This window comes from Ambystoma mexicanum, chromosome 10 (genome assembly GCF_040938575.1).
Source record: "Ambystoma mexicanum isolate Mex_15411 chromosome 10, UKY_AmexF1_1, whole genome shotgun sequence".
Taxonomy (NCBI): domain Eukaryota; kingdom Metazoa; phylum Chordata; class Amphibia; order Caudata; family Ambystomatidae; genus Ambystoma; species Ambystoma mexicanum.
Window position 1 is genome coordinate 1,624,224,840 of NC_090932.1, and position 25,001 is coordinate 1,624,249,840.

At 49.0% G+C, this 25,001-nt stretch overlaps 1 protein-coding gene across 2 annotated transcripts in view; it reads right to left on the bottom strand.

Annotated features, from left to right (window-relative positions):
- Window positions 1–25,001, bottom strand: part of LOC138492680 (uncharacterized) — a 436,464-nt gene that overhangs the window by 189,977 nt on the left and 221,486 nt on the right. Inside the window, exons 3-4 of one of the 2 annotated variants that reach the window (XM_069620007.1) lie at window positions 3,860–3,914; window positions 3,671–3,764 (exon numbers count right to left, since the gene is read on the bottom strand). In XM_069620007.1, the coding sequence (XP_069476108.1) occupies window positions 3,671–3,764; window positions 3,860–3,914 (149 nt within the window). Of the gene's footprint in view, window positions 1–3,661; window positions 3,765–3,859; window positions 3,915–25,001 lie in introns of both variants that reach the window. The other variant, XM_069620006.1, reaches the window with a different exon arrangement.

Consider the following 25,001-nt stretch of genomic DNA (forward strand, 5'->3'; position numbering starts at 1 on the left):
GTGCCCTTGATTGGTTGGTGGTCCCTAGCTGTGCCCTTGATTGGTTGGTGGTCCCTAGCTGTGCCCTTGATTGGTTGGTGGTCCCTAGCTGTGCCCTTGATTGGTTGGTGGTACCTCGCTATGCTCCTTGATTGGTTGGTTGGTGGTCCCTCGCTATGCTCCTTGATTGGTTGGTTGGTGGTCCCTCGCTATGCTCCTTGATTGGTTGGTTGGTTGGTGGTCCCTCGCTATGCTCCTTGATTGGTTGGTGGTCCCTCGCTATGCTCCTTGATTGGTTGGTGGTCCCTCGCTTTGCTCCTCGATTGGTTGGTGGTCCCTCGTTGTGCTCCTTTATTGGTTGGTGGTCCCTCGTTGTGCTCCTTGATTGGTTGGTGGTCCCTAGCTATGCTCCTTGATTGGTTGGTGGTCCCTCGCTATGCCCTTGATTGGTTGGTGGTCCCTTGATATGCTCCTTGATTGGTTGGTGGTCCCTAGCTGTGCCCTTGATTGGTTGGTGGTCCCTAGCTGTGCCCTTGATTGGTTGGTGGTCCCTCGCTATGCTCCTTTATTGGTTGGTGGTCCCTAGCTATGCTCCTTGATTGGTTGGTGGTCCCTAGCTATGCTCCTTGATTGGTTGGTGGTCCTTCGCTATGCTTGGTAATTAGCACTCATTCCTTGGAAATATTTAAGGAACCACCTTACCCCAATGAAAGGGCAATCTCACTGTGAGGCGGGTGGGTCTGCCCCGTTGGGGTATTAAGCACCACACACGCAATCCCAGCAAACCCCCAGACATGTGAGGTGGTCCATGTACTGCACTGGAGTAGTGCAGCAGTAGATTCATGTCTGGCTGGTGCCTGAAAGGGCAACAATCCCAACCCTGCTATGAGTTGTTCCGCCGTTATCGCAGCCTTCGCAAGTGGTCATTTCTTAAGAACAGAGGGCCACTGTGCCGGCCTTGGGCTCTCATCTGGGGCCCGGTCCAAAACTGAAGCATGGGTTACCAAGCCGGCAACACCACCACCACGTGGCTTGCAGGCTGGGAGTCGATCCATGCATGGTCAGGGCCCAAATGTCCAACCCCTCTGTAAGCTGCTCAGATGTTAGTGCACCCCTGGCCTTTCCTTAAGAGCAGAGAGCTACTCTGCCACGCAAACCGAAAATATATACTGAAAATTCATATTGCAGCTAGTTCAGTCTAGGTGGATAGCTCTTGGGTTAAGCACTCCCCACTCATTTGAGGCATGCTTTAACTTTGCACCTGTGGATGCCAGCATGGCCAACTCAACCCTTCATCCTTCAGAGGTTGATAAATTCAGTACTATAAGCGGTACTATGACATCGCTTAGAAGCAAGAGGAATCCGGCAGGAAGCGCTAGACAAACACCGGATGATGTTCTGAAGTGTGATGGTGAATCAACACTGATGCTGCTAGACACATATCGGTATTTTGTGCATTTATTAACCCTAAATTATAATCCTACAAGAAGCGCCCACCAGCAAGTATTTACAGAGGGTTATGCGGTGTCATGGTGCATTATGTTTTAGGTTTTATAAAGCGCCCAATCGCCACAAGTGACCTCATGGCACTAAAGCTAGTTACATTGTTGCCCACAAAGATAGGTATTTATCAGAGATAGAGAGAGAGAGAGAGAGAAAGAGGCAGGGCTGACCCCTGTGGGACGCCACACACGAAAGAAAGACAATGTGATCCGTACAGGAGCATAGCGATGGCAGCAAAGGGGATCAGGGCAGTTTTATGCATCATCAGTTCGATATCCCGCCCAGCCTTTACCCCAGAAACCTCAGAGGTTGTAACATTGAGTACTATTTTGTGACTAATAATGATGATGCAATCAGTACCATTGGCTATTAAGCTCTTCTGAACATTGATTCTCGTGCACAGCTGCACTACACAAAACACCACAATAATTTTCTTTTTATGTAATAAAGGCCTGAGTCATTGAAATGCCAGCTCCAAGGCCCTTGTTGATGAGAACTCCATGAACCACCATGCGCAGGAGGAGTAGGGTGGTCGTAGCGCCGCTCTCCATCACGAATCGTGGATCATCCCCTACTGGCCCAGCACAGTCTCTGTATCCCCCCCCCCCCACCCCCTGGGGCTGAAGCCGGGAGCGTGTGGCACAGCTCATCGCGTACTGTGGTACTGTGTTGGCCAGCAGTTGGGCCACCGCCAGCCGATGGCTGCGCTGGGCGACTTCCTGAGGGGTGTAACCAGGTGCCTTTTGGGGTGGGGGTCCTGAGCATTTCTTTAGAGAGAGGAATGAATCAGAAGCTGCAGGTGGTCTGCACCTTTCTGGAAGAGGGTCAGCTCCATGAGCGATTATTACAAGCTCAGTAGTGGCTGTGGTGGTTGCGTACCCGCCTATATAGGGTAACCCTAATCCGAAAAGAACAAGGCGAGTGCTTTGTGAGCTGCAGGACAATGCACACAGATCAAGCTACCACCAAAGAACACGCCCACTCCAGGGCCTACCATATCCGCCACACGAGTCACATGAGAAAACAAGCATTGGCAATGCCAAAAGTTTGAGCTTTTGTGTAGGCATGTAAAGGACACTTGCCAGACCCTGCCGTAGTGGTATTAACTGCCACTGATGGTAGGGGGTGCAAAATGGTGCCAGTACCTGGGCCTCTAATAGCAGTGCCTGACAAATGCCTAATACTTACACAAACCAATACTGGTCGCTTTGCCAATTTTCGTTTTTACAGGAATTCCGTGAAGGACACGCAGAGTGCTTATAGATCGAGTGGCGAAAGGCAGACCAGGTAAAGACATTTTTACAACACCAGCAGCAGGTTTACAGCTCCAATTCAGTCACTAACACTCAGAAGACTACTTTGAAAAAACACTGACGGGCACATCAAGTGCAAAGTTTGATGATGAAGCTTGATTAAAGCAAGCTCAAACAGTACCCATGAGGAGGTGTTTTGGGCAGGAACTGGGTGGAATGGCCAAAGGGATCAGTAGGAGCAGTCAATAGGTGGGCACATAGCAAAACAGCACATTGAAGCTGTGTCTCCCTCATATTCCATTTCTCCCTTTCTCTACTCTAAAGCAATAGTTTCGGCTTATAGGTGGCGCTAAAGTGCCATGTAATAGCCAAAGCTACACATTACCATAGCAGATAACCCCAAATTAAATTCTCACATACACACATAGGGCCAAACTGTCTCGCGTTTTCACAGTCAATCCCTCCGGTTAGTCAATATTATTGCCCTTTCTTTTCATGTCTGGAGCTTCCAGGGAAGCAGCATGAAGCCTTACTCCGCACAGCAGTTCTTGGCTCCTCTCTGGCCAGAATCAATGACCAGGCCTCTTGCCTTCCACTGGCCATTGGCGCTTCCTGTTAATAATGCCATTGACCGACGTTGCACAGCTCTTCCGATCCATCATGAGGGGTCTCTAACCGCTACTAGATAGGTTTACGGGATGCATAATGGGTAACTGTGCATTATGTCCCAATAGTGGCATTGAGGAATGTCGGTGACATAGGCTACGACAACCATGACCGAGTGGCCTATAAATGTCTGGCAACCACCGCCTCCCACCCAAATGCTAGTACATAGGCTCATAGCATCAGGTTGCGCACTGTTTATTGTAGATGCTACTTATTGAGTGTTCAGCTGTGTATCTAAGGAGCCCCCTTGCCCAGCTTACCGACTTTACCTTGGGCGACGGTGTGGTTGTTGTTCACGTTCTCCCGGCCAGGCACCACCAGCTGCAGCTCGTTGATGTCCACTGCCGCATTCTGGATCCCGCTCTGGAACCAATGAGCATGCACTAGTGAGTGCTACATGAGGAACAATACTCTCCCGGCAGCACCAGTGGTAGTACCCCAAACTCTCAACATCTTACCTCCGGCTCGCCAAGAGCAGCAGAACTTGGGCTCCGTTTTGCACACAGGTGTCGTCTGTAATGGGGGCGAGAAAACAAACTAGGTTTATCATTGTGCTTCTATAGTCAGAGATTAATCAATAACAGTACTCATGATCAAATCAGCTCCAATATCCAGCAGCCCCCCTGGCAACCTCATGTTCATTTAATTGTGATGCCCATGAGCCACAAAAACCCAACCCCTTGCTGTAGAACCTACTCCCCAATTTCTGACACCCCACCACCTTCCCTACCCACTTCAAAATACATTTTCATGGAGTAAAAGGCGATCTTTGATCAGCAACATGGGCATTCGACAGTTTCAAGTCCATGAATAGGAAGGAATAGATTAAATTAGAGCCACAGTGAAACACCCTATAAAAATTATATCAACCTTCTAATCATGAGTGTGGGGTGAAATAGCCCTGGAAGCCATAAGTAAAAGGCCAGAGTCCGTGGGGGACATGCCCCCAAGTGAAAAGGGCTGCCCTGAAATAATGTGGAAAATGAGGCCTGGGGAATAAAAGCAAGAAGGAATACAATTGGGCCTCAAAATCTAAAGATACTTAAAAATGCCAACTGCCTGGTATAAGGGAAACACATATGGCAAGGTTTCACAAACTATGGGAGAACTGAAGTAACATTCTCAGAAACAGCAATGCCCAGAATCTTAAATGAAAATTCCAAGATGTGTCTCAAGCCTTCGCAGCAAAATGAAGCATTTTTACTGTGAAAGAAACAAATGCATGTAAAATTTGTTTTTCCCTTTAGACTAAAAATATGCTTAGCAAAACGTTTGCAAGACTTTCAAAAGATGAACTTGGTTTCTGTCTATCATGAGCCCATCATCTATGTAACACTAATGCACATAATCCATAATGGGATGCTGAACTCGGTTTAAGCAGCTGCAGTAACATGGAGTTCCTTTCATGGGTAAAACCAACAAAATTACATTTCATTTTTGCCTCACAAGTGACAATCTGCCAAGAAAAAGGTTCACCAAGGCCACTAAAAGTGTAATTATGATGTCTTCCTTAATAGTTGTATGTAAGGGACAACTTTGTAGGACACTTATTTCTAATTTATACGGAAACTGCATTCAAAAGAGCTTATTTAAAGGCAAAATGTGAGCTAAAAGGGCAATTCGGCTGAGTGTGAAAGGCTCTGCTTGTGATTTCTTCACATGCGAAACTGGATTCCAAGGCCCCTGTTGTCATGGGTATTTAGGCATGGCTCTCTCCATCCATCAAGTGCCTTCTCTTATAAATACAACTTTAAATTCCATTAGAGATCACATTTGTATGCTGGACAAGATAAAAGAGGTCTGTTCACCAGCATTCATGACCCTAGGTCCCACAAGCCACCGTAAAACATGCATTAGCTGGTCAATAGCCTTTAGAATGTGCAGGCTAATCTAAACACATACCTCTGCTGATGTCATGTGCTTCAGGAAGGTGGGGGCCAGGGTCAATGAGTGGGTTTGACTGTCCACTATGTAAAATGGGAGGAATGGTTTTCATCGTGTAAAATCGTTAATATTTGCCACACAATAGTCATGGTAGGATTTCTGAAAAGGTGAAAGTTAACCGCTTCTCACCATCTAAAAATGATTTTGGTGAGACTAGCATGACAAAAGTTCTTAACAAAAACGTAATGTGGCCCTCCTTGTGAATGCGAGATAGATGAAAATTGATTAAAACATGCAAATTATGGTACATATACCACCCACCAAGGGTCATAGTTTTCACTGATATAATTTTGGAGTAAATGAGGAAAAACTGTAGCTCCGCATAGGAATGACCTACAGACACCTGACGAGGCTTAGGTGATTCACTGAAAAATATAGTGTTGAGAAATGCCATCATATTTGTCAAAATATGGAGATTAAGGGCACTTGTCATGCAGTGATATTTTTACATCCCTGAAATTCTGAACCATACCAAGCCTGTCTGTCGAAGTAAGATGGAGGGGTCTCTTCCCCTGGTGTCCCAAAGCACTTCCACATTTTCTGGACCTATCAGCACACATATGGGAGTGGACTAGTGACACAGAACCAATCCCTTCTGCCGGAACTATGGCACGTTAGTGATATCATTTGCCCTATAGCTAAGTAACCCCGTCTCAGATCAGGACTTGCCACTAACCCCTGAGGTGAGCTGCTGCCGGAAATCTGGAGGAACATCCCAGCACTACCAGTGAGGCCTAATCTTGCAGAGGAGTCAGGAGACCTAGCAGCTGACTTGGGACCCCTTGCAAGAAAAGAGGCAATCCTTGACTGCCCCATTGGCTGTCAACGCAGTGGTGCTCTGACGCTCCCTGATGTCCAGTCCAGACCTCTCCTGTAAGTAAACTACACCCCCAAAACCATAGTGTGTAGGCCCGATATTCTTGTAGCATTGCATTAGATATTTCCCCCTTGCGAAATCCCCATTTCCCTGTATTTCTCTCATTGCCCCATTGAAGAATCCCAATTTGCCTGTGTAAATCCTTAGAGTATTTTTCTAAGCAAATGTCACACATTTCTCCCCTTCTCACCTGTTTCTCCTTACTTGCGACCTTCTTGGAAGTGGCTTCCTTCTTTCGTACTGTCCAAGACTTGTATAGGCCTGGGCGCGGGTCTTCGGATTCCTTGTTGCCTTCCGCTAGGAAGCGTTCAGTATCTAGGACGTGAAACCAGGAGGGAGATAGTTCAGGCTCGGAAGGAACCCAAGCGCCATAGGATCAAGCAGAAGATTAATCCAGGAATGAACCACGGAAGGGGACAAACGAGTACCAGGAATAGGAAGGAGGAAAACAAAGGAATCAAAAAAGAGCAGTAGCGTGGAGAGGCGCGGTGCCGCAGGGTCGTGGCTCTTTTCTTGAAAGCCAAGCGTAACGCGGAAGGGCTGGTGTGCAGTGTTTTGGAACTGTCGGCCATGTTGGTAGAATCACAGAGTTCATACCGCGGTGCATCATGGACCATAAAGTCCATAATGGACAAATTCGGCAGTTCATGACAGTATGCCTCCTCCTAAACCCTGCACCTCTGGGTTTGCCTGGGTGGATTCGATGATATCTTTGTATTAAACGGGGGGCATTCATGTTTGAGACAGGTTCTGAGGTGCGCTCGCTGGGAGGATATCCTTTCCATTCAACCAGATACTTGAGTTGACCTCGTCTGTATCTGGAATCACTTATCCTGGAGACCTTGAATTCAAGTTGATTATTGATGATTACTGGAGTGGGTCTTGGAGCAGTTCGGGTGGATTGTACAAATGGTTTTAACAAGGAAGTGTGGAAGACTGAATTAATTATTTTCCACGACTCTGGAAGTTGGAGTCGGTAGGCCACTGGATTAATGATTTCCTTTATGGAGAAGGGCCCATAATACTTGGGGGCCCGTCTATTTGGTCGCAGATGTCGAGGAAGAAGTTTTGAAGACAGCCAAACCTTGTCTCCCACTGCGTAAGAAGGGCTTGGTCTCCTTTTGGTGTCAGCATATCGTTTGACATCTTTTTTGACCTTTTCCAGTCGTTCCTTGGCGTCTTTGTGTACGTTGACCAGTGTTTCGATCCAGGAATCGACCGCAGGAACATGGGGTAGGATGTGGAAGAACAGATGGTAGAACTGAAGGATGAAATCCCTGGCTACAAAAGAACTGACTGGTCTTGATAGCTGAATGATCCGAATTGTTGTAAGCGAATGCAGCTACAGGAATCAAAAGTGACAAATCATCCTGGACTTTGGTGGCGAAACAGCAAAGGTACTGCTCTAGGTTCTGGTTGACTCGTTCAGTTGCTCCATTGGTTTGTGGATGATATCCTGAGGACAACGCGTGCTGGATTCCCAATATTTGACATAGTTGTTTCCAAAACTGGGCTATGTATTGGAGTCCTCTGTCAGAGATGATTTTGGAAGGCAGTCCATGAAGCTGTGACTTGAACGGTACCCTTGGCTGAGTCCCCCCTGGGCACACGCTCTCCTCACCTGAGCTTTCCGAGTCGATGGTATCTTGCAGGCCTCGACGTGCCAGGTAGTCTCTCTCCTTCTTCTGGTGCGTGGGCTTGTCACGGAGAGAAGCCACTGTGGCCGCTGGGTGAGAACAGCGGCACAGTGACCTCCTTTCCGGAATCAAGCCAGAAAATACAGGGAAAAAACCCACAAGGGGAAAAAAACCCTGATAAGAGGTGTCAAGACTTGTCTCAGAAGGCCAGTTGTTCACAGATGAAGAAGGAAGCGAAGGATCTCCAACACTGAGGGTAGTGGCCCTCAAAACGTCCAAGTCCAATGGTAGCACTAGGCCCAATGGTAGCACTAGGCCCGAAGAGCAGGCGGAGAAGGCAGCAGCTGTCGAGATTGAGAGATTGAGAGAGCGAGAGAGAGAGAGAGAGAGAGAGAGATTGAGAGAGAGAGAGAGAGAGAGAGAGAGAGAGACCGCCGGAGAAAAAGGCACAGCTTGCGCCACCCAGGGAAGGCGGCAGAGAGAAACGGAAAACAAAAGTGCAGTGTTCCGGGGACAAGAACACCGGAGAAAGTAACCACGGGGAAACACTCCTCAGTAATTCCAAAGTGAGGTGCAGAGGAAGAGCGAAGGACCCAGAGTCGAAAGGTAAACAGAGGGGGTTGCAACGCAACGACCTGCCGGGAGGCGGGGATTTAAATACTCCCGGCAGCGTTGCGTCCCGCGTTTGGAGCGGCGGCTGCGAACACAGAAAAGGGACTAAAGTAACCTTCCTCTGCGTCTCCTCAAACTCCAATGCGGAAGAAATCGCCAGTCACGGCGATGGCCGCGACTGCGAGTGACAGAAGCCTAAATATATGTTCCAGGAAAATCCCAGCCAATTCAGATGAGGATGGTAGCTTGAACAAGGGTGTAAAGTGAGCCATATGTGTAAAAAAATCGATGGTAACCATTATGGTTGTGTAGCCTCTGGATGGGGGTAATTCCACGATAAAATCTGTCGCGATGATTTCCAATGGTCGTGTTGGCATTGCTGGTTGGTGTAAGAGACCTACTGGTCTTCTGTTATGTTTATTCTGGTTGCAAACTGCACAGGATTGGACATAGGTTCTTATGTCGTCTTTCATCCTTGGCCACCAGAACTGCCTCTGTAAAAGATGGAGGGTGGTGGTGATGCCTCGATGTCCTGAATGGAGGGTATCATGGCATAGATTCATAATCTTATGTCTCAGTTCTTGTGTGGGTATTGCCAGCCGTGTTTCCTTGAAGAGATATCCGTCCTTCAGCAGGAGGTTCCTTGGATTGTTCTCCTTCCAGAGTTTGTTCGGAGGAAGGTGTCTTTGCACGAATGTCCTCCAGGAGAGAAATATCTTGAGCTACAAACACAGTGTTAGGAAACAGCTTGGGAAAGGTCCGTGCTTCGAGGGGCTCATAATCAGGACGTCTGGACAAGGCAACAGCTATGTTATGTGTTCCAGGAAAGTGGAGAATTTCAAATTGATATTGGGCAAAAAAGAAGGCCCAGGGGGCCTGACGGCTGTTTCTGCACTCCAGGGATTGTAGCACTTGTAAATTTCGATGGTCCGTAAGAACTTGTACTGGGTGTTTGGCACCCAAAAGAAGATGACGCCAGTCAGGGAAGGCTTGTCGGATGGCTAACAACTCCTTCTCCAGGACGGAATAATGTGCCTCACTGGGAGTCAAGGTGCGGGCTAAACATGCAATAGGATGCTCCATCTTGTCCTCAAGTTCTTGTTTTAAAACTGCTCCAATGGCATAGTCGGATGCGTCTGTCTCTACCAAGAAGGGTCGATCTATATTAGGTTGAGCTAGGATTGGAGCTCGAGTGAATTCCTGTTTCAGTTGTTGAAAGGCCGTCTCTTGAGCCGAGGACCATTGAAATGGAGTGTCCTTCTTTAAGAGTGTTACAATGGGATGTACAATGTCAGAAAACACGGGTATACATTTTCTGTAGAAATTAGCAAGTCCCAGGAAGGATTGAATCTGTTTCACAGTAGTGGGAGTAGGCCAAGACAGGATGGAATCAACCTTGAAAGGATCCATTCTGATAACTTTGGAACCAAGTACGAATCCAAGATAATGAACACTTGATACATGGAAAAGGCATTTTTTAGGTTTGGCCAGGAGCTTGTGTTCACGTAGGCATTTTAAAACTGCTTTTACATGTTCTTGATGGGCCTGAGGTTCCTTGGAGTAAATTAGTATATCGTCCAGATATACAATGACAAAAAGGAACAGCATGTCAGAAAACACCCGATCCATGAAGCGCTGAAATACTGCGGGGGCATTGGCGAGACCAAAGGGCATTACCAGATACTCAAAGTGGCCAAAGGGAGTTCTGAAGGCTGTTTTCCACTCATCGCCCTCCCTTATGCGAATGAGATGGTAAGCAACCCTGAGATCAAGTTTAGTGAAAATGACAGCACCCCGCACTGCCTACAGAATGTCCGAAATAAGTGGTAATGGATAGCGGTCCTTGATTGTGCATTGGATGAGGCCACGGTAATCCAGACAAGGTCGAAGTTCCTTGGTATCTTTTTTAGGAACGAAGAAGAGGGAAGCACCAGCTGGGGATTTGGAAGGTCGAATAGTACCGTTTGTCAAATTGGTATCCAGATATTCTCGGAGAGCTTTCTTTTCTGGTTCAGACAAAATGAACATTCCTCCGAAGGGAATCACTGCAGATGGTTCTGTATCAATGGCACAATCCTCGTGTCTATGAGGTAGGAGAGCCTGAACAATGGCTGTTGAAAACACATCTGAGTATGTTTGGTATGCCTGAGGAATTTGGATAATGTTGGAGACATTTAAGGGTGGTTATTTGAGTTCCTGGAAGTCTGCTGAAGGACTTGGCAATGTGGCAAGAGATAAACAATGGGACATGCAATGTTCTGAACCGAGAAACAAGGACCCAGCTGCCCAATTGATGTAGGGATGTGTTTCTGTAACCAAGGCATGAGCAGATTTAATGATGTCAAATTTAAGTATTTCCTGATGGTTGTTTATTGAAAGTAGTAAGTCCTTGGTTTGGTGAGTTATGGGTCCAGAAGACAAGGGCCTGCCATCAATGGCTTCAACAGGTTGTACTGTCTCTTTGGTTTCTCGAGGAATGTGATGGTTGACAACCCAATCATGGTCTATGAAAATGCCCATGGCACCGCAGTCCACTAAGGCCAGGATGGGGTGGGATTCTCTCTTGGAAGGGGACACGAATGTCTGTAGAATCACGAGTGTGTTCTGTCCTGGAGATTTCAAGGAAGGAATAGATGAGGAGCAGACATCTTTCTCCCGAAGCTGTGCTGCGCTTAGGATCGGGAGCTGGCGTTTCCCAAACGCTGAGGTGGCGCTATAGGACTTCTCTTACAAGGTGTTTATCAGAGGCACAATACATGCACAGTCCTGTATTAATCAGAGAATCCTTTCTTGGGGAGAAATAGGTCCTCGGAAGGCACCTAGTTGAATGGGTTCTGGATCTGAGGCTTGCGAAGCAGTTGTTTCTTTTGGGCAGGGATAACCTGGGGCTTTCTTTGGGAATGTTGACTTAGACTTCCTTTTCTCTGCCTTTCTTTCCTGGATCCGGAAATCAATCTGTAGGGAGAGGTCCATGAGAGTTTGGAAGGAACTTGGGCGAGCTACTCTAGCTAATTCATCCTTTATCTCAAAATTTAAAACTCTTCGAAAGAGGGTAAAGCTGGCTTCTTGGGACCAATCGGCTTCTTTTACTAGCGATTTAAAGCGAGTCACGTAAGTGAGCATATCCTGAGTTCCTTGTTGGAATTCAAGCAGTCTTTCCTGTGCACTATAAACGAGTTCTGGGCGATCAAACATGGCCTTAAGGGCTTCCACAAACCCATCGTAATCATCCAGGATAGCATCACCCACATTGACTAAGGAAGTTGCCCAGGTTAAGGCATTGCCCGTGAGATGAGATATCATGAATTTGACCTTTGCTCGTGGGGTGGAAAATAGTACAGTTTGAAGGTGAAATGTACTAAACAAGAATCAAGGAAGGCACGTAGGGTTTTTGATGATCCGTCGTATTTGTCCACTACTCCCCCTAACAGGACACTTTCCTTGGCTGCAGAGTCACAAGATAAGACTAACTGCTTTAATGCCGCATTGTCAGCCTTGAGGTTTTGGACTTCAGTGGTTAATTCCTGCATACCTCTCATGAGGTCCTGAACTGCGGCTTCCATATCTGCCCTTGTGTAAAGACCGGTAGGGGGTGTCTGTACCTCTGCTCCCTATATGGTAGAAGAGAGGCACAGAAGACCCCAGCCAAGATTCTCTATTACGGTAGCAATGGACGAGCAATCAAGGCCTAGCTTCTCAGGAGGTGATGAAGGCTGGTTCTTAAGTACAGTGTATTCCCCAAGCCCCCACAAAGGAATGTCCACACACTGTATTACTGAAAACACAGTCTTTATATAATTAATTCAAAGGTTATGTACACTTATCACAATAACGCACCTTGTGCTCAGGAAAATCAATAATGGTAAATATCTACAATTCTAAAGTGGTACCACTAATATTAGACCTCATTAAAGTGCATCCACAAAAATGTCACACAGATCAATAAGTGAAACCAGCAATAGAGAGAAGAGAGAAAATAAGGTGGTTGAACAATAGGCAAAATACTGGCCCCTAACACTAGACACAGTTCTGTGTGGAGATCCCCCCACCTGGGCAACCTGTAAAAGAAAGAGATCTAACACAAGCCCAGTCCCTATGTTGTTCGATAGTCTTATTCTCTCCTACAATGTTTTTACCCCCCCAATGTACCTGGTGGAGTCGAGTCCTTCGAAGAGGCGTCGACGGATCCTTCTTGAGCGACCCCCTTTCAAGCGGGAGTCACGGATCGTCGAGAGGCGTCGAGAAACGTCGAAGACCTCGGGGTTCGGCGACGGGGAATCGACGGCCCTTCTTGAATGCCTTCCCTTTCAAGCGGGAGGCACGGGGCGTCGAACGTCCGTCGACAAACGAGGTAGAACGATGTCAAAGAGGCGGCAGCTTCGTCCGAGCGGTGCTCGTCGGCGTCGGGGCGTCGGCGTCCTGCAAGGCGGAGGTGTGCGGGGCACCTCGATGACAATAGTTCTGGACCGCAAAGATTGTAGACGGAAGCCCAGCAAGGGCGTCGGGTCGTCCGAGTCTTGGAGGTCGTTGGGTGGCGGGAAACCCACCGGCAGGTTTCTCCTCGGCGCGTTGGTCGTCCTCGACTTTCTCCGGCAGGATAAGCGGTCGACGATGCGGTCGAGGGAGTCCTTCGATTGAAATGTTCTTAGGCAAGGAGCGGACGGCTCCGGTCGTCGGCGGCACGGCGTCAAGTGGTTCCCACGGCTGGGCAACACAACTTCGACGGGCCTCCAGCGGTTACACAGACCTGCGAACCCTGGTCGACGGCAATGGACTTCGACAGCGTCGATGTCCGGGTGCTTCACTCCGATCTCCTCGGCGGTCCCGTCTCGGGTCGGCAGCCTTTCGAGGGTCTGACTTCCAGGGCGCTTCGGCGAAGATTCAGCGGTGCTCGATGGTCCCTCGGAGCACGGGAAGAGGGCGCCTAGCCAGGTCCTCTCTCGGGTCAGTCCTCGACGATTTCGACAACCTTCAGTTTCTGTCGAAGCAAATGCCACAGCACGTCTTCTTCTTCCAGCTGGAAGTCGAGGATCAGCAAATCCAGTTACTCTTGAGTGGAGACTCAGCTTCTGAATGCTTCTGAACAATTTCCAGTGGTGAGAGGTCCCCAGATATACTATTCTGTCTCTCATCCACACTGCTGGCACACACACAGCAGCCAATCACACAGAAGGGCATTCATGCAGTCAGTCAGCCAATCAGGCACACAGTGCATTCAGGCCACACTCCTCCCTTTCAGACACTCACAACAAGGAATGTGGATTGGGACAAGTACCCAGCCATTCAACACTACACACTGCATTCAGGCCAGTTTCGGGCAGGGCTGTCTCAGTCTTTGTCTCACATGCCAGAAACCAGACAACCACAACAAGAAGTGTATATTGGTCACACACTCCATTCACCCAGGTCCCACCCACAGGAGGTACCCACAACATACAGTCAAAGGGAAGGCTCCAGTCAGTCTAGCTGGGCCTTCACAACAACACCATATATGGAACTTCCACCCAACAGCCAGTCAGGGGGAAGGTACAGAGTCAGGGCTTCCCAGGACTTTGGGAAAAACAAGACAACAGGCCATAGAAAGCAAGAGGCCACAGGGGCCATCTTGTTTTCTATCAGGAATCAACTGATCCCAATGGCAGGGCCTGGGTATCCCAAAATGGAGGACACCCAGAGCACCTGTCCAATTCAGCATGGAGCTGCCACCAGCCCATACCCTGCTCTGTGGGCCACCCACAGGTGCCCAAAAACATACACTAGGGGCACAGGGTTGTACCCCTACCCAGGGGTGCCATAAGGGTATCCCATGGGTCTGTTCACCAAACCAAAAGAGAGAGCTGCACTGCCAGGAGTCGCAAATGGACTCCTGGGCAGAAAACATAACAGAACACACGATAAAAGGCAGAAAAGGACAAGGATTCAGAGGCCCTGTCCCTCTGATGCATTTCCAGCATCACAGTTGCCCCCCCCAGACTGAGGTGGAGGGTGTCTAATCTCCCACGGGATAGACACCCTCATCCAGACGGTCAGCATACCTTCTGGAAAGGCCATCTGCATTATCGTGACTCTTCCCTGGTCTGTGCTCTATGGTGAAGTCTAGCCCTTGCAGGCTAATGGACCACCTGAGCAATTTCGGATTCTCACCCTTCATCTGCATAAGCCACTTCAGGGGCTTATGATCTGTTTGGACCTTGAAGGTAGACCCCGTAAGGTAGGGCCTAAAACGCCTAAGGCTCCAAACTATGCTAAAACACTCCTTTTCAACAGTAGCCCACCTAAGTTCTCTACCCTTGAGTTGTCTACTGATGAATATGATAGGATGTTCTCTCCCTTTGTCATCTAACTGGGACAAGACAGCTCCAATTCCGGTGTCGCAGGCATCCGTCTGGACGATAAAGGGTCGGCTGTAGTCAGGCGCACACAACACAGGTGCCCTACACAGACTTTCTTTCAAGCCATCAAAGGCCCTCTGACAGTCTTTGGTCCAATTAACCTTCCTAGGCTGTTTGGGTGAAGTTAGAGCTGTCAGGGGTGCAGCTATGGTTCCATAGTCTGCCATGAAATTGCGATAGTACCCAGTGAGGCCCAAAAAGGCTCTCACCTGGGTTTGAGTAGTGGGAGTCTCCCAGTTCTGTACATCCTGTACTTTACTGGAGAGATGTTGGATTTGACCCCCTCCTACCTCATGACCAAGATAGGTAACTTTCCCCTGAGCCATCTGGCACTTGGTGGCCTTGATAGTGAGGTTAGCCCTTTTCAAGGCCTGCAACACCTTATCCAGATGTGTCAAATGCTCTTCCCAGGTGGAACTGTAGACGGCAATGTCGTCTAAGTAAGCCACACAAAAGGCTTCCAGCCCACTGAGCGCATGGTTGACCAATCTCTGGAAGGTGGCAGGGGCATTCTTCAACCCAAAAGGCATGACCCTAAACTGGTAGAGTCCCTCAGGTGTTGAGAAAGCCGTCTTTTCCTTGGCATGGTCCGTCAGAGCTATTTGCCAATAGCCTGAGGTAAGGTCAAAGGTGCTCACAAACTTGGCAGCACCTATGGTGTCCACGAGCTCATCAGCCCTGGGCAATGGGTGCGCGTCAGTTTTGGTGACGGCATTGACTCCTCGGTAGTCCACACAGAACCTCCAATCTTTGGTACCCGCCTGGGAACTTGCCTTGGGGACAAGGACCACTGGACTGGACCAGGGACTGGTTGAGGGTTCAATAACACCCAGATCCAACATCTTGGCGACCTCAGCCTGGATGTGGTTCTTGACGGTATCTGACATACGGTAGCACCTGCTTTTGACAGGCACACTGTCACCAGTGTCAATTTCGTGCTTACACCACGGTGTAAGGCCCGGTGTCAGTGAAAACAGAGAGGCATACTGCTGGAGCAAAGCCCTGCAGGCCCTCTGCTGCTCTGTTGTCAAATCTGGAGAGAAATGTACTCCCTCCACTGAGCCATCCTGAGGGTTGCTATGCAGCAAATCAGGAAGGGGCTCACTCTCATCCTCTTCTTGCCCTGAAGCTAGCAAGAGACATGAGACCTCTGCTCGCCTGTGGAAAGGCTTGAGCCTGTTGACATGGAATACCTGGGGGGCTACCCCAGAGGCTCCCATGTCAACCAGATAATTGACTTCGCCCATCTTGGAGATGATCCTGAAGGGTCCAGTCCACTTGTCTGCCAAAGCTCTAGGCTTGGTAGGCTCCATCACAAGGATTTCCTGTCCCGGAGTCCAATCCACTTGCGAAGCTTTAAGGTCATGCCAGTACTTGCTCAATTCCTGGCTGGCCTTGAGATTTGCTGTTGCCTGACCCATCATTTGTGTCATCCTCCGCCTGAGGCCTAACACATAGTCCCCCACTTGCTTGGCGGGACCTGGAGGGGTGGCTTCCAAGCCTTCTCGGATCAAGGCGAGGGGCCCCCTCACGGGATGTCCAAAGAGTAACTCAAAGGGGCTGAAACCAACACCCTCTTGAGGTACCTCTCTGTAAGCAAACAGCAGGCATGGCAGGAGGAGATCCCATTTCCTCCTTAGGGGCTCTTCCAAAGCACCTAGCATGCCCTTGAGAGTTTTATTAAATCTCTCAACCAGACCATTGGTCTGGGGTGGTAAGAGGTGGAGAACTTGTATGTTACCCCGCACTCTTTCCACATGGTTTTCATGTAACTAGACATGAAGTTGGATCCTCTGTCAGAGACAACCTCCTTGGGGAATCCAACACGGGTGAAAATGCCCAGGAGAGCCCTGGCAACCACCTTGGCAGTAACAGTCCGAAGGGGTATTGCCTCAGGGTACCTGGTGGCATGATCTACCAAGACCAGGATGAACCGATGTCCACCTGAAGTGGGAGGGTCAAGGGGACCGACGATGTCGATGCCCACCCTCTCAAATGGTGTGCCAACCAATGGTAATGGCTGCAGTGGGGCAATGATCCTGCCTCCAGTCTTGCCAGACAACTGACAAGTGGGGCAGGTCCTGCAGTGGGACTCCACCTCTACCCCCATCCTTGGCCAGTAGAAATGGGCAGAGAGCCTCTGCTTAGTCTTCTTAGTCCCAAGATGACCAGCCAAGGGCACCTCATGCGCCAACTGCAGTAGGAAGGGCCTGTAAACCTGGGGTACCACCAACCTCTTGCGGGCGCCAGGTTCAGGCTTAGTGGGCTCACTAACAAGGAGCTCACCCTCCCAATAAATCTTGAATGTCCTAGGCACTTCACCTTGTGCCTGGGACAGGGCCTGTTTCCTCAGACCCTCGAGAGAGTGGCACTCTCTCTGTCCTTTACAGAAGTCTGCCCGGGAGGGTCCCCCTTCAGCTAACAAGCATTGAAGGTCGGGGTGCTCCTCCGGGTTAAGAACCTCTCCCACAGGAGAGTCTTCTGCCTCTTCTCCCACAGGAGTTGAGTTTGGGTTTTCCACTGGACCCAGCCCGTCCGGAGCATGGATCCCAATGGGTGCTGTCGGAACAGCAGGAAGAGAAGGTGTTCCCTCCACAGAGGTGGCCTTCTTGGTCTTCCTTCTTCTTGCCTTAGGCCTCGCCTTTGGCTCGGGTACCTGACTCACAGCCAGACCCGGTGTCACCTGTGACCTAGTGACCGCAGCAGCAGTCAGGGGAAGACCATCCGAGATCAACCCCAACTCCACTAGATCATTACCTAACAGAATGTTAGCAGGGACATTGTCCTGAACCAGGACAGGAAGCTTTGCTGTCTTGTCTCCAATCATGAGGGTGACTAAGGCTACAGGTGATAATTTGGGAGGCCCACCAGCTAATCTGGTGGTTTGCAGAGGAGCACCTTCATAGTCCTCTGGCTTGAGCAGGGTCCTGTCCACCACTGTCATGCTTGCCCCAGTGTCTCTCAAACCAGTAGAAGGCTGGCCATTCAAGAGGACACTTCTCAAAAACCTACGGGTGTTCTGTGGGATAGTCGCCAGTACTTCTGCGCACTGGTCCCAGGCCCCAAGGGACACTAAGGAAATCTCTACCGGAGCACCAAAGGTGATTCTGGTAGAGGAGGGGAGGACAGTGGCCTCCACCTCAGACACGGGGTAAGGGTAGGTCAGGCTGACAGCCTGTACTCCAAGTGCCTTACCTTTACACTTGGGGTCACCCCTTTTGTGATCCAGAGCCCCACAATCCCAACAAGTGCCAGGAGTGCGGGGTACGGTACTGGAACCACTGGGAACCTGCTTTGCAGCAGATGGGCTACTACTCTTATTCCCACCCACAGAGGACTTATCCCCACTAGATTTTTGGGTCTTAGGAGAGGAAGGTTTTGGTTTACCCGACTGTGACTGCTTTTGGGACTCCTCAGCTTTCTGAGAGGCCCCCTTTTCTTTGTCCTTGTCCTTCCCACTGGAGTCCTTAGGGGACAGCCGGTGGGAGACCCACTTGTCAGCCAACCTAGCCAGCTTAAAGGGGTCCAAAATGTTCTGGTCAGCCACATACTGACGCAGCTCTGGTGAACAGGCTTCCGAAAAATGCTCAAAAAACAAGAGGTGGGACAACTCAACAAAAGTTTTCACCTTGTATCCATCAATCCACCCCATCATGTTCATGTGCGCAGTACTCACCCAGTCAACCCAAGACACATTCTCTCTTTTCTTAAATTCCCTGAACCTTTAAAGGTATTGGGTAGGTGTCTTGCCAAACTTGGCAATCAAAGCAGACTTCATACACTCATACTGACCCCTTTCTTCCACACCCAGCTTCAGAATACAGTCATATCCAGTTTGAGGCACTCTGCTTAACAAACACTTAGCCCAATCTCTTTTATCTACATCATGAATTGCACAAGCCATTTCAAACGCTTCAATCCATTGGAGGATATCTGAACCCTCCACAAACACACCAACCAAATCTTTCATAAACTTGGTGGCTGGGGACCTGACACTCTCACTGGATCTAGCTGAAGTCTCCACTCTAGCTTTCTCTAGCTGGATTCTCTGACATTCAGTGTCCTGGCTTTTGAGTTCAAGGTCCTTATTTCTGAGTTCCACTTGCTGTGCCAGCTCCTCTTTCTTAAGCTCAGCTTCTATTTCCAACTTGCGATATTCAAAGGCTAACTTCATCCTTAATAACTCAAGTTCCATGGAATTGCTGGGGTTTGGAACAGAGGCAGCAGGAACGGTGGCATTCCCAGAAACAGATTCAGCGACAACCCCAGGGGCAGAGTCCTCACTGGTTGCATCCCCCCCTTCCTCAAGAGTTTCACCATCAGTCTGGTAATCCACCAGGGCAGCTATCAGCTCAGCCCTAGACTTATCCACAAAGTCTAACTCCCTGGCTTCACAAGCACTCTGGAGAGCCTCTAAGCTCATCCGAGTCAATTTACCATTTGCAATGGACTCCATTGCCTGTAATGCAGTTATTTGGAACACACCCGAACCTTAATCTAACAAAAGTGCGGATATTTTGTAAGTGGCACGGTTATACACTGAGTCTTAAAACCATAAGCATCCCACCGCTGCCACCAGCTGTAAAGACCGGTAGGGGGTGTCTGTACCTCTGCTCCCTATATGGTAGAAGAGAGGCACAGAAGACCCCAGCCAAGATTCTCTATTACGGTAGCAATGGACGAGCAATCAAGGCCTAGCTTCTCAGGAGGTGATGCAGGCTGGTTCTTAAGTACAGTGTATTCCCCAAGCCCCCACAAAGGAATGTCCACACACTGTATTACTGAAAACACAGTCTTTATATAATTAATTCAAAGGTTATGTACACTTATCACAATAACGCACCTTGTGCTCAGGAAAATCAATAATGGTAAATATCTACAATTCTAAAGTGGTACCACTAATATTAGACCTCATTAAAGTGCATCCACAAAAATGTCTCACAGATCAATAAGTGAAACCAGCAATAGAGAGAAGAGAGAAAATAAGGTGGTTGAACAATAGGCAAAATACTGGCCCCTAACACTAGACACAGTTCTGTGTGGAGATCCCCCCACCTGGGCAACCTGTAAAAGAAAGAGATCTAACACAAGCCCAGTCCCTATGTTGTTCGATAGTCTTATTCTCTCCTACAATGTTTTTACCCCCCCAATGTACCTGGTGGAGTCGAGTCCTTCGAAGAGGCGTCGACGGATCCTTCTTGAGCGACCCCCTTTCAAGCGGGAGTCACGGATCGTCGAGAGGCGTCGAGAAACGTCGAAGACCTCGGGGTTCGGCGACGGGGAATCGACGGCCCTTCTTGAATGCCTTCCCTTTCAAGCGGGAGGCACGGGGCGTCGAACGTCCGTCGACAAACGAGGTAGAACGATGTCAAAGAGGCGGCAGCTTCGTCCGAGCGGTGCTCGTCGGCGTCGGGGCGTCGGCGTCCTGCAAGGCGGAGGTGTGCGGGGCACCTCGATGACAATAGTTCTGGACCGCAAAGATTGTAGAGACGGAAGCCCAGCAAGGGCGTCGGGTCGTCCGAGTCTTGGAGGTCGTTGGGTGGCGGGAAACCCACCGGCAGGTTTCTCCTCGGTGCGTTGGTCGTCCTCGACTTTCTCCGGCAGGATAAGCGGTCGACGATGCGGTCGAGGGAGTCCTTCGATTGAAATGTTCTTAGGCAAGGAGCGGACGGCTCCGGTCGTCGGCGGCACGGCGTCAAGTGGTTCCCACGGCTGGGCAACACAACTTCGACGGGCCTCCAGCGGTTACACAGACCTGCGAACCCTGGTCGACGGCAATGGACTTCGACAGCGTCGATGTCCGGGTGCTTCACTCCGATCTCCTCGGCGGTCCCGTCTCGGGTCGGCAGCCTTTCGAGGGTCTGACTTCCAGGGCGCTTCGGCGAAGATTCAGCGGTGCTCGATGGTCCCTCAGAGCACGGGAAGAGGGCGCCTAGCCAGGTCCTCTCTCGGGTCAGTCCTCGACGATTTCGACAACCTTCAGTTTCTGTCGAAGCAAATGCCACAGCACGTCTTCTTCTTCCAGCTGGAAGTCGAGGATCAGCAAATCCAGTTACTCTTGAGTGGAGACTCAGCTTCTGAATGCTTCTGAACAATTTCCAGTGGTGAGAGGTCCCCAGATATACTATTCTGTCTCTCATCCACACTGCTGGCACACACACAGCAGCCAATCACACAGAAGGGCATTCATGCAGTCAGTCAGCCAATCAGGCACACAGTGCATTCAGGCCACACTCCTCCCTTTCAGACACTCACAACAAGGAATGTGGATTGGGACAAGTACCCAGCCATTCAACACTACACACTGCATTCAGGCCAGTTTCGGGCAGGGCTGTCTCAGTCTTTGTCTCACATGCCAGAAACCAGACAACCACAACAAGAAGTGTATATTGGTCACACACTCCATTCACCCAGGTCCCACCCACAGGAGGTACCCACAACATACAGTCAAAGGGAAGGCTCCAGTCAGTCTAGCTGGGCCTTCACAACAACACCATATATGGAACTTCCACCCAACAGCCAGTCAGGGGGAAGGTACAGAGTCAGGGCTTCCCAGGACTTTGGGAAAAACAAGACAACAGGCCATAGAAAGCAAGAGGCCACAGGGGCCATCTTGTTTTCTATCAGGCATCAACTGATCCCAATGGCAGGGCTTGGGTATCCCAAAATGGAGGACACCCAGAGCACCTGTCCAATTCAGCATGGAGCTGCCACCAGCCCATACCCTGCTCTGTGGGCCACCCACAGGTGCCCAAAAACATACACTAGGGGCACAGGGTTGTACCCCTACCCAGGGGTGCCATAAGGGTATCCCATGGGTCTGTTCACCAAACCAAAAGAGAGAGCTGCACTGCCAGGAGTCGCAAATGGACTCCTGGGCAGAAAACATAACAGAACACACGATAAAAGGCAGAAAAGGACAAGGATTCAGAGGCCCTGTCCCTCTGATGCATTTCCAGCATCACACCTTGTATCAGGTTTGAGGCGTCTCAATCTGTCACAAGTTTCTCCCCTTCTCACCTGTTTATCCTTATCTGCGACCTTCTTGAAAGTGGCTTCCTTCTTTTGTACTGTCCGAGACTTGTATAGGCATGGCCGCGGGTCTTCGGATTCCAGCGTGAGTTCTTGTTGCCTTCCGCTAGGAAGTGTTCAGTATCCAGGATGTGGAACCAGGAGGGAGATAGTCCAGGCTCGAAGGAACCGAAGCGTCGTAGGACCGAGCACAAGATTAATCCAGGAATGAACCACGGAAGGGGTAAAAGGAAGGGGACGAACGAGTACCCGGAATAGGAAGGAGGAAAACAAAGGAATCAAAAAGGAGCACAGAGCAGACTTTGATAACACACGTCTAACTACTCCAAGCAGTAAGGAAGTCGAGCATAACGCAGAAGGGCTGGTGTTCAGTGTTTCGGTACTGTCGGCCATGTTGGTAGAATCACGGAGTTCATACCGCGGTGCATCATGGACCATGAAGTCCAGAATGGATGAATTTGGCGGTTCATGACAGCAAATCAATTCATTTCCCCATTTATTTCACAGGATTTGTATTGTTGGAATTGGAAACCAACCATCTTCTCATATTGCCATGTGAACTGGTATAGGCCTACATTTTAGCCCAAAATAATTAATCCCATTGTGATCTGAGAAACAAATGTGTCCCTGTGGTTCAATTGTGCCCTGCTAAACGAATTTCCATCTGCAGCTGTATTTTCCCATTGTATCGGTCATCCTAACCCAAAACCGATTTTCTTCTTATGAGCTATCCCCTTTCCCTGACCTTACCTGTCATTTTAAGCATCAGTAAAAACGAATTTCCATTTTCCTTTTCTTTCCCATTGCCCATGCGTTGAATATCCTAAAACCGATTTTCCCCTTGTGTGCTAACTAGTATTCTCTAAAAGCCCTGCCTGTCTTTCTAAGTATAAGCAAGTGAATTCCCGGTCTTTCCATTTCTTTCCCATAGCAGTTATAAAAAATTAAAAACCCCATTCTTCCATGTGATCTAAAAACAAATATTCCCCTTCTTTGCTGGCTCCCCATATTGTTCCTGTGGGCACCACATCAAAACCGATTTTCGCCTGTATTCCTACTTCCTGCCACTGCCTTCCATTCAAAGGAATCCAGTCCAATTGATGTTTGGGGGTTGAGTGTCGCAGGGGGAGTGCTTAACTATTGTGCCATCATTGTGTGTTCAATTGTTCTTCTGTTTTGTCATTAACAAGGAACGATTTGTGACAGTGGGGGTCATTATGAGGTTGGGAATGGGGAGGACGGATGCACCGGCACCATTCATGAATGGTGCCGGTGCATCCGTCAATGTCTGCGAGCGGGTGCCGTTCCACCCACCAGGTTAGACCTGGCAACAGGCAGAAAGGCACCCGCTTGCAGAACTCGTAGTTTGCCGGTCCGGAAACAACAGTACTGGCAAGATTACAGGTACCGTTGTTTTCAGACCAGCAAACTTTAATGAGGCCCAATATATCTTAACCTAGTCGCTTTATAGAAGTAATTGCATTTTTGCGTTGCCACAACATTGGTGGCTACTGTAATTTGTTGGTTCTAATTGGACATTGAATAATAAATTAATAAATCTCTTATTGATACACACCGGCCTGGTTCCTAGTCCATTGTGACACAGGGTGTTTATAGAGGTTGGGTGCAGGAAGGGTTGGAGGCCTACTCAAAAAAAGAATCCAAAGTGTAAAATTCAAAGCGTTTTTAGTGTGAGCGCCACATTCATTGTAGGGAAAGGAGATCCCTGCCTTGTGTGTGCCGTGTAATAAATCGTGACATGGGAACCTACATGCACAAATGCAGTGGATCTTGTGTGTGTTGTGATGCCAACATAGAAATGCATTATTTGATTGAGACTTTCAAGTAAGTGAAAAGCTTTGGAGGTCCTGAAGAATGCCATTAAATGTAGTGCCCATGGTTGAAACATGTCATTCAAGTTCTGAATGCGAACCTAACCAACATGTGACTTGCTAGCCTTCTTGCAAGTGCTCCCAATTTTCACAGATGACATTAAATAAAGCGCAGGGACATTAGATGATTTTCCAGAATCACAAAATTGGGACTTCAATGAAAGGCCGAGTTTGATGTCTGGTGTCCTGGTTTAAAATCATGAAGGCATAATTAAGCATTGTGCAATTAACCAACATAAATACATATACTTGCAACTGACAAATGTATAACTAGAGCAGACCTCCTGCCAGAGGAGGGTGGCTGGGGACCTGCGGATGACTTCGCACGCCCTGATGTCTGTGCATTCCTCCGACGTGGCTCCTTCTCCTCATTTTTACAAAGATGCTGCTATCAAAGAAAATAAAAATTAAATGAGGTGCTTTGATGAGGAGTTAGAGATGGAAAATGAAGGAGCAGATCAAGGGATGAGAGTTCTGGTTGTGATCGGGGCACATTTCGACTTATTTCTGGGCCACCTCCGATCACAAGTGACAAGAGCAACGTAACACAATGAGGTGAGCTGCCTGGTTAAATACCTCCCAAGTAGCCATGCCTTGCACCAGTGGCAGACTGGCCTATGTGGAATTGGAAACATTCCAGACAGGCCAGTCCTGCCAGAAAGCTGCTAAAGCTGGTGAAGACCCCACTCACCGCTGACTCGGCCCAAGGCCTATAGACCTTTCTCTCACGTCGCCAAAAGGCCAGTCCACTTCTGCTTTGTACCCTGGGTAGCATCATTTGATAGCCTTGTCTAGGCTACTTTGCAACTCAAAGCTAACATGTGCCAGTCCTACCACTGCAGTCATTTGCTGAAGGAATGTTTTATATGTACCAGACCTGGGCCAGGGTATTTTCCAATAATATGTCGATGTGCCCCTGTGCTTCTTGAGAAATAGGCTTTTAAGGATATACTAGTTACAGATCCAAAGTGCAGGTTTTCATTGACACAATAGAGCCACTAAATATCCTAAGCCTACAGCTCCCTCTAGTGGTGTCAGTTGAAACTATGTGAATAGGCATTGTCTCTATATAGCCTAAGGCATCAGCTCCCCCTAGTGGTGAGAAGTGAATCTATGCGAATTGGCATCGTGTCTCAGTATCCTAAGGCAACAGCTCCCTCAAGCGGTGACAACAGGCAAAGCTATGCATTGGACTTGCATACATCTGGCCTTTT